The 9,572-nt window shown below is 33.0% G+C and overlaps 1 protein-coding gene across 1 annotated transcript; it reads right to left on the reverse strand.

Moving 5' to 3' along the window:
- Positions 1 to 478: 478 nt before the first annotated feature.
- On the reverse strand, positions 479 to 3,294 carry LOC131846035 (ecdysone oxidase-like). The gene is made up of 3 exons (XM_059195245.1): positions 3,183 to 3,294; positions 2,398 to 2,531; positions 479 to 1,954 (listed from the first exon to the last, which is right to left on the reverse strand). Exons 1-3 carry the CDS (start codon positions 3,292 to 3,294, stop codon positions 479 to 481), a joined length of 1,722 nt encoding a protein of 573 aa, XP_059051228.1.
- Between the last annotated feature and the right edge of the window lie 6,278 nt (positions 3,295 to 9,572).

A 9,572-nucleotide genomic window follows, 5' to 3' on the forward strand; every position in this document is an offset into this window, starting at 1 on the left:
ATTCAGTAAAAAGAAAACTTTTATTCGACGCATATCATGAACAGTTCATATAATACACATTAACAAAAAATTTAAAAAGAATTATTATGAATTTGTGCATGTATTTTATACATGCTTCCAAAACGATCACTGCTTAGCTCTGTGTCCAGAGTTTCCAAGATATAATTTATACAAAATCGTTACCCACGCAACGAGGGTAACGATGTTTCATCTTTTTTAGACGCCAAGCTTGCTTTGTGAGATTGAAGATTTGTTTCGGTTGAAAGGTGAGTTAAGGCAATTAAATTACAAGATACTGAGCCATGATATCTTAGTCCTCCGAAATGACAACACTTGAGAGATACGAGGAGCGTCATCTGAGGACGGATTTTCGGGTGTGTTGTGTGGGTCATATATACTGGCGATGGTCAACAGTCATATTATAATAAATATAAGAATACTTAATTATAGCTATATGTAATGACAACATCGTTAGAAATCATTTAGCATTATCTTCTTTAATCATATCTGCAGCTTTCTCAGCAATCATAATTATCGGTGCATTAGTGTTACCTCTGGTGACGTTAGGCATAACACTACCATCTACCACCCTTAACCTCTTCACTCCATAAACACGAAGTCGGGAATCAACCACTGCACCCATCGCACAAGTGCCAACATAGTGATAAATAGTTGATTCGGTACAAAGCACGTGACAACGCCAAAAATCATCACTTCCTGGTTCATGAGCAGAGCATTTTGGAGTAACCAGTAATGAAGCGTTTACGCTTTTAAAGTACGTTGCATTCAGTATTTGGTTGAAGTCTTTTACGTACTTGACAGAATTTTCTAAGTCTATATTGTTAGAGTAATGTCCAGCGTATATTAAAGGGTACTCTTTTGGGTCTGAACTCCGCAATAATATACGTCCTCGAGATTTCGGATGAAGATCACTGCACATGACGACTAATTTCTCTTTTCCCTTACTGTCTTCGTAGAATTTTTGACAAATTTCATTTTCTAAAGCACAGGTGAATGCACAATATATAAGAAATGGATCTCCTTTGAGTATTATACTAACTGCTTGATAGTCTGGATATAACTGAGTCTTATTTATAGCTACGTAACCAATTGTATCATGAGTTTCATCGTTGAATCGTGATTGTTTATGTATCTTCTCTGTTTTATAAACTAACGTAACCGGCGCGTGATCCTGTAGATTTTCTCCAACGGGTAGATCAACTTTAACATCTATTTTCTTATCCATTAAATGCTTTTTAGGTCCTATACCTGACAGCATAAGTAGCTGTGGAGAATTAATACTACCAGCCGATAAAATAACCTCCTTGTTTGCTTTTACTTTTACTTTTTTACCGTTCTCATTTATAGCTTCAATTCCAACAGTGCTCAAATCCTTAATTAATATTTTTATAGCCAAAGTGTTTTTAGATACATATAAATTCTCCCGGCTCTTAATTGGACCTAAAAATGAGTATGCTGTACTGGATCGAATGCCATTAGCTATAGTGAACATCGGTTGAGTATAACCTAACGTAAAATTTCCATTTGTATCCAAAACAATTTTGTGACCCAATTCTCGGAAAGCTTCTAAATATTTAATGGTACCCTTCGATGACGGCCTTGTAACACCTAAGTAACCTCCAGTACCATGAAATATTCCGTTAGATGAATTAAGAACGGCGGGATCTAGTAAGTTTTCGCTCTTTATAAAATAAGGAAGGATATTCTCGTAGTTCCAAGATTTGTCTTTGACAATATCGGCCCAGGAGTTGTAGTCGTGGGGGTCACCTCTTACATAATACATGTTGTTGTCACTGCTGCATCCTCCAAGCATTTTACCACGGGTCATATCGATTACATGATGCTTGTGGCATTGTTGTGAGTATCCATCGTTGACAGATTTATAATTCCAGTCTACTTTACTCTCCTTTAAATATGGATTTAATGCCGGATTCTGAAACATTTTTTTTATTATGGAATTATAGTGATGACCTACATTTATATTAAGGTAATTTAACATTTACTTTAAAGATATTTGTTTCATAAATTGTCATTTGATCTGCGTGGTTTTACAAATTAGCATGAACGTGTTTATTTATATTATTATTATGTTTGAACATAAATTACTGCTTTTATGAAATGGTCTGCACTAATAACTATGACTGCTTTGCTTCGTTATTCAAGTAGAATAATTTAATGTTTTACTCTTGGTGTCTTTTGATAATTTGTGTTCACATAAAACTTTAAAAATGTAATGTTGAACTGCATTTGTTTAAAAAGCAACAGGCTTTCTTTCTTAATCATCATTCTTGTGCTGTTGAAAAGTACTTATAATAAATTTATGTGCATATAAATTATCTCTTACCAGGTTTTTATTTAATATAAAACTTGACTTACGAAAGATTCTATAGGAGGGTCTCCTCCTGCTTCGACGAGCAGTACAGTTACATTAGGGTCCTCTGTCAGTCTGTTGGCCAGCACGCTGCCTGCAGATCCTGCTCCCACTATTACATAATCGTAACTATCTCCATCTGAAATTATTTAAGGATGAGTTACAACTGCTGATTTAATTTTTTTTTTACAAAAATGTAATTATATAAAATGTAGGTTTTCAAATTGATTTAAACACGAATTTGTATTTTTATAATCATCAATCAATCTTACTGAACAAAGTAAGAGCCAAGTTGTTTATCCATTTTACTTGACTTGTATCTACAATCCGTACTAAAGGTAGATTTGACTTATTAGATATATCACTAATAGAAATAAAAATAATCTGTATTCACATAAAGTTAATATATGCAGTTTTGAATAGTTATACTTTTTTATTTTACCATTCATTCGGAACGCAGACTCATCACAAGAAGAATGAGCAAGAAACTTGTGTATTGCTGTTAGACCTACATGAACAAAAAAAATTTTGAATTTAAAATATTTATAACCTCAAACTTGCTATTATAATTATAATTTTGCTATGTACGGTAGTGTTAGAAAAAAATATAGAACTTTTTTTTTATATATTTGTAAAAAAAATAGTCTATATACGTAACTATTATAGATTCATCCACACTTAATACTAAAGTGCGAAAGTGTGTATATCTGTTCGAGTATTACCATTTTGCTAAACCATTAGACCGCGGGGTCGTCGTCTAATGTATAAATACATATAAGATTCTACAAACCATGTATATGAACGTGGGGTGGAAATAAGTACTCAGTGAGATGCAGGGTAGCCAGGACCTGCAGTGCTGCTTGCGTGGTACGTAGACCCGCCATTGCTGAAGCTGTCTCCATCTTTACAATCTAGAAATAAGAAATATAAAGTTCAAGATCTTATATATTTACCTCTATTGTTTTATACTGAAATGAGATATTTCAATGAAATGAAAATTATTGCTTAAATGTTCTTTACAGCGATGTTTTAATATTTATATAAGTTCTACATATTTGTCATGTCTAATAAGCAATATAGGTACATGTGTCATCTAACAATTATATTATATATATAAAATAATTCAAGTTTTAAATAGAATAGAATAGTCTAGAAATATTAGTAATAGTCCAATTTTTATGATAATGGAATTGCGCACCTGATTGTGTTAACGATGTACGGTGGCGGTGCACCAGTGGAGGGTGATAAGATGAGAATGAGGTCAAATAGCCTATCGTGACATATTCTCCAAGAATTTATCACCATTTTCCGGGTGAACAGCGTGGTGCTCAACTGATATTGTACTTTGCTAGCAATGGGGTTCTTAATCCACATTACTAACAAGCCCCTAATGGTCTCTTTGCTAATATTGTACCATTTAATTCCTGGTCAATTCCCATGTCGGGGATCTGATCTGACTCGACACTCATCTTATCATCATTCGCTGGTGCCCCGTAAGCGTAAACCTTTAGGTGCACAATTCGATTATCATTCTTAAATAATAGACCTTATATTACTCATTTTTATTTATTCATACTCTTTACTGCACCACAATACAAAAATTACAGAACAAAAAGAAAACAAAAAAATTAAAATAGAAAATATACTTTGACTGATACAAAAGGGCGTCTTATTGCTAAGCAATCTCTTCCAGACTATCTTCCTTTGGGTGGATAGAGAAATAAAAATATGAAAAGGTAGACGCACGTAATAAACAAATATAAATATATATGACTCAGATATACATACACATACATATACTTAATAGTGCACTGTATACATTTGGAATAAAGGAGGAAGGGACCATTAGTTAAAAGAAAAAGAAAATTGAAAGGGAAAGAAAATGGGATTTGACAGAGGCTTTGAAGTTGGCAAGAGCAATTCAAGCTCCGAATGCAAGAGAGGAGTGAGTTCCACAACCTAACAGCCTGGACAGAAAAGGATTTAGAATAGAAAGAAGGGGAATGAGAGGGAAATTTAAGATGGAGAAAGTTAACTTATTAGTATCTGTAGAGCCTAATTTACCCCAAATTCAAGACGGAGTTGTTACTTTTGGGCATAGACAATGCAACTTACCGAGATATTGGAGTATCCCAGATTTTAATTCGCTGTAGATGGTACAGCTATATCCTATAGCACTCAGGAAAATGGGAAAAAAATAAAATTGGAAATACATTTTAAACTACTATATACACCAGTTAATTATCATTTACATTGAAATTGTAGTTAAATAATAATTACTATCAGTAATAGCGTAATAGTATTTAGTTAATCTGTTAATTAATTATTCATTTATGCATGTCATTTCATGTGTACAGTCATAAATTAGTTTTTTTTGTGGTTTCGTCATTAGATAGACGTAAAGTACCTATCTTTTACCTATTACCTTACGTATTCTAGGTATTAAATTTTAAAACAACTGCAAAAAGAACATTATTAATTATATTGCTCTTTCTATTTATTTTCTTGACGAATTTTTTTATGCATAAAGGGATAATTTTACCTTTAAGCAAAAATTTATATAAAGAGATTACGTGCCAGCTTAAATGTACTATTTTTTTTATTTTGACATTCATAAGCGGCTAAAATGTCCTACACGAATAAATTAATGAATTTTTATTAGAAAAGAAAAACAATAACAATAACTCACACGATGGTAAGTGGTAACAGTTATCTATGAAAAGCAACAGGAACAGTACGTTATCATAACTGCGACGTCCGCTGTTATTCTTAGAAATAGATATATAAATAATCTTTATTCAAATAAAATTAATGTAAGCACTTCTGAATAGTAATATTTTTTTATTCTACCACTCATTCGGAACGCAGACTCACCACAACAAGAATTAATGTGTGCTCATACGTTCATGAAGCGTCTGGGAATCGGACCAGCTCCCCTTAGCACTGGCTTACTGCGTAGAAAGAGATTACCCTTGCTCATACATTCACAATCTGGAGAACTAAGATATAAAACCTCCTAACTTTATTTTTTAACTGTTTTATCTCGCCTCTTAATTAAAACACAGCTTCTTAAGCAAGCTGCTCGGTCCCAGAAACGGAGAAAGATTTATACATGCAGACGATTTTGTACAAAGTCGAATATCGTCAAATTTGAATGGGAAGCGTTTAATAAGCTTCGTGCTTCTCTAATTATTATTTTATCAAATACAAATAGATAATTTAAAATTTTACCGGTAATTATATAGATAGATAGATAGAATATATTCGTACTTTATTTGCAACATACAGTAAATAAGAGGCACAAAAAATATATCAAAGGACACATGTATCGTTACAGTAAGGCGGCCGTATTGCTGAAAGCAATCCATTGGTAGATAGTTCTATAGTTAAAGAATTTAGGATAATATATATTAGTATAAAGTGTACAAACAGAAACCCTCTCGCAATTATAAGATTAGTATAGGCAGAGACATCAATCAAAAATTTTATTAAATTGAAATATGCAGTCAGAATACGCGTACAGCTGTCTGTACTCTGTACAAACATCGATTAATAATAAAACAAAACCGTCGGTTCGTTTTTACAACTGAGTCATTGCCCACAGGCGCATTCCACTAATGGTCTTTCATTGCAGCCATTCAGTTGTTATTATTCCGATGAGTTTCTTGCCATCCGTAAAGATTTAACGGACGCAATGTTGCCATAATTGTAATTGTTTACGTTTCTGTTATTATGTATTTGTGCTAATATTATTTGTTTAAATTTAGATAAGATAAATATAAAATTATAACCTTTTTATTTTTAAGGCAGTATAGATCCGGGTTCTGCAATAGTTTAAGGTACATTGCAGTCGAAACGAAAACTAAGCCTAAACCCGTTTTTTGGTCGTAACTAGATTGTGGTCTTTCATTGCAGTCATTCAGTTGTTATTATTCCGATGAGTTTCTTGCCATCCGTAAAGATTTAAAGGACGTAATGTTGCCAGAATTGTTTGCATTACAGTTATTATGTATTTGTGCTGATTTTATTTGTCAAAAAGATAAGAACAATACATCCTCATAGCTATGTATTGTAAATACAGTACAGTTCCGGGTCCTTGCGTAGTTTATTTTATTCATTTATTTATTAAAGGAAAATCAAGGCTGACTATACTTAATCAATATAAACAACATAAAGCCTGTTCTTGGTACAACAGACTAATTCTAAAAAAAAATGACATAACTACATATAAAAGCAACAACACATTATAAAATTGACAAAGAATATGAATTAATTAACGAGAGTACAGTAACAAATAGTGAATTTATACAAATATACACATCAAGGTAAGTATATTAAAACCGAAACCAAAACTAAGCTGAAACTCGTTTTTTAACCGTAACTAGATCGAAACCAAACGAAACTGAATTTCGGTCTTATAAATAGTTAGGTACTATTTTATACAATTCACACGATGAATACGAAAAATATTGCAATTTTATATCCTCCAAAAAAAATGGTTTATAAAAACGTGTGTAGCGTTTTACTCCATATGCACAAAACTATTTTACTATTAAACCTACAAAATTTCTGTTAATTGCTGTCGGTTGAAAATAAATAATCTATATAAATAGAGATACTCAATTGCTAAAAAAATACAAATAAAAATTTCTACAGATACTTAAATAAAATTGAAGTGCCTGTTTATCATTTCGAATCAACATCTTTTAACTACCATAATATGCATATAAAAGTATTATCTACGACGTTAGATATTATACTTATTAGAGTATGCACTCGCTTACTAATCTTATTATAAAATGGTAGAATTCGTTAACGATAATAATGTTTTTATATAAAAACTTAAAATCCATAGCACTGACAATATTATCTGATTACACTAATAATTAGTGCGTAGCGATTTCTATGTTGATTATTGCATGCCTCTTACTTGTTATACTATAATTATTTATAAAAAAACATCTATTAAAAAGAGCAACACACAAGTTTCTTGCTCATTTTTCTTGTGATGAATCTGCATTCCGAATGAGTGGTAGAATCAAAATATGACTATTCAAAAGTGCTTGTAATGAGTTTATTTGAATAAAGATTATTTCTATTTCTATTTCTTTGCTGCATTGTATTATATTACTTTTAAAAAAAGGACATAGAACTCTCTAATATTAAATATATCATTCTTAAGTGAATCATTGGGGGAAAATGCACTTACTTTATAATAGAACAAAATATTCGTTTTATTTTCATAAGAACAAAACGATAGTACAAACAAGTTTATTATTTTGTTTACAACATAATCAATTTTAGAAATCAGTTATAAAGAAACTGTTACCGTTTCCAATTTATTCATCCGACAATTCTGACTTACACTTCAATTTATAGTAACGATGAACAGTTGTAGAGAGAAGAAAACAGTCGTTTCTTGGGCATCGTCCAAAACTGTACCGCAAACAGATATATTTGCAGGAAACTGTCGCACGTGCGTCACTAGAACGACAGGTATTTATGGGACTTGTTCGGATTGTTATCGCAGTGCGACCGAATGATGAATAGGTCAGTCGGTATATTTCCAAAAAGGAAGAAGAGGCCACTTTTTTATTGATGATAATGGAATGGTACACCTGCCTACGACAACGGAAGAGGCATTAGGAGGATGATACAGTGACCTATGAGGTCAGATCCGTTAGGCCATAGTGGCAAATTCGCCAGGAATTTACCACGATGGTTTCCAGAGGGAACAACGAGGAAGATAATCAGACATGACACATTGCTAGCAATGGTGTCACGAGTTCATATTACTAACAATCCCATTCCCCCAGAAGAGGTGACTGTACTGGCTTAGTATTATGTATGGACGCTTTAAACATGCGAAAGGTCAGTTCGGTATAAGATACAGTAGTATCCAAAGGAAGAAAGAAGGAAAGGAAAGGCAAGGCAGCAGCGAACCTCCCTGAGAATTATATATGTTACAATTAATTAAGTTTTGAAAAAACCGCTTCCTGGTCTACGATACCTGACTTGCCCCCTGGCTCAGAAGCAAATTTAATTTGTCCAAAAAGTCGGCAGTATTGGCTCCTTACCTTAAAAATGGATTTACCCCATGTTAAAAAAATAGGTTAAACATGCGAAAGGTCAGTTCGATATAAGATACAGTAGTATCCAAAGGAAGAAAGAAGGAAAGGAAAGGCAAGGCAGCAGCGAACCTCCCTGAGAATTATATATGTTACAATTAATTAAGTTTTGAAAAAACCGCTTCCTGGTCTACGATACCTGACTTGCCCCCTGGCTCAGAAGCAAATTTAATTTGTCCAAAAAGTCGGCAGTATTGGCCCCTTACCTTAAAAATGGATTTACCCCATGTTAAAAAAATAGGTTAAACATGCGAAAGGTCAGTTCGATATAAGATACAGTAGAATCCAAAGGAAGAAAGAAGGAAAGGAAAGGCAAGGCAGCAGCGAACCTCCCTGAGAATTATATATGTTACAATTAATTAAGTTTTGAAAAAACCGCTTCCTGGTCTACGATACCTGACTTGTTCCCTGGCTCAGAAGCAAATGTAATTTGTCCTAAAAGTCGGAAGTATTCGCCCTTTACCATAAAAATGGATTTACCCCATGTTAAAAAAATAGGTTAAAAAGTGTACGGAACTGAAAACTTTTCTAGATTGTAGACTGTAATATGTTTCTAGTCTTGCTAATAATGTCACCTTTAAGGAGAGACAGTAATGGAGTAATGGTTGCATCCATTAAAAAGAAAAGTGTCTCCTCGACTTGCTTGTAGAGGTGTTGCACTCACGGTACCCGATCAAAATTTCTTCGTAGTATAAATATTTTTTACACTTTCAAGAAAAAACTACTGGATAGATTCGAATGTCATTTGATACATTAGTTCAGATGTAACATATACAAATAAATTACTTAAAATTGAACTATCTACATATATATAACTCAAACTCTACTATGTGACTGCACAACGCACAACCCAAACTACTGGACGGATCGGGCTGAAATTTGGCATGCAGATAGATGTTATGACGTAGGCATCCGCTAAGAAAGGATTTTGATTAATTCTACCCCCAATGGGATAAAATAGGGGATGAAAGTTTGTATGAAACTTTGTCAATTTTAAATCGATCGGACTGAGAGCTTTGCATGCATAAAGCTACTATGATTTAGGCATCCCC

Source organism: Achroia grisella, unplaced genomic scaffold (assembly GCF_030625045.1).
Source record: "Achroia grisella isolate CSIRO2021 unplaced genomic scaffold, CSIRO_AGI_Agris_v1 utg487, whole genome shotgun sequence".
NCBI classification, from domain to species: domain Eukaryota; kingdom Metazoa; phylum Arthropoda; class Insecta; order Lepidoptera; family Pyralidae; genus Achroia; species Achroia grisella.

What these genes read in the sequence shown, in the direction of transcription:
- LOC131846035 (XM_059195245.1), bottom strand. Translation starts at nt 3,294, where the DNA reads ATGGAGACAGCTTCAGCAATGGCGGGTCTACGTACCACGCAAGCAGCA. An exon ending in ACCCCACGTTCATATACATG is followed by an intron (nt 2,532 to 3,182) that starts GTTTGTAGAATC and finishes AAATAATTTCAG; the next exon opens with ATGGAGATAGTTACGATTAT. An exon ending in ACCCTCCTATAGAATCTTTC is followed by an intron (nt 1,955 to 2,397) that starts GTAAGTCAAGTT and finishes AAAATGTTTCAG; the next exon opens with AATCCGGCATTAAATCCATA.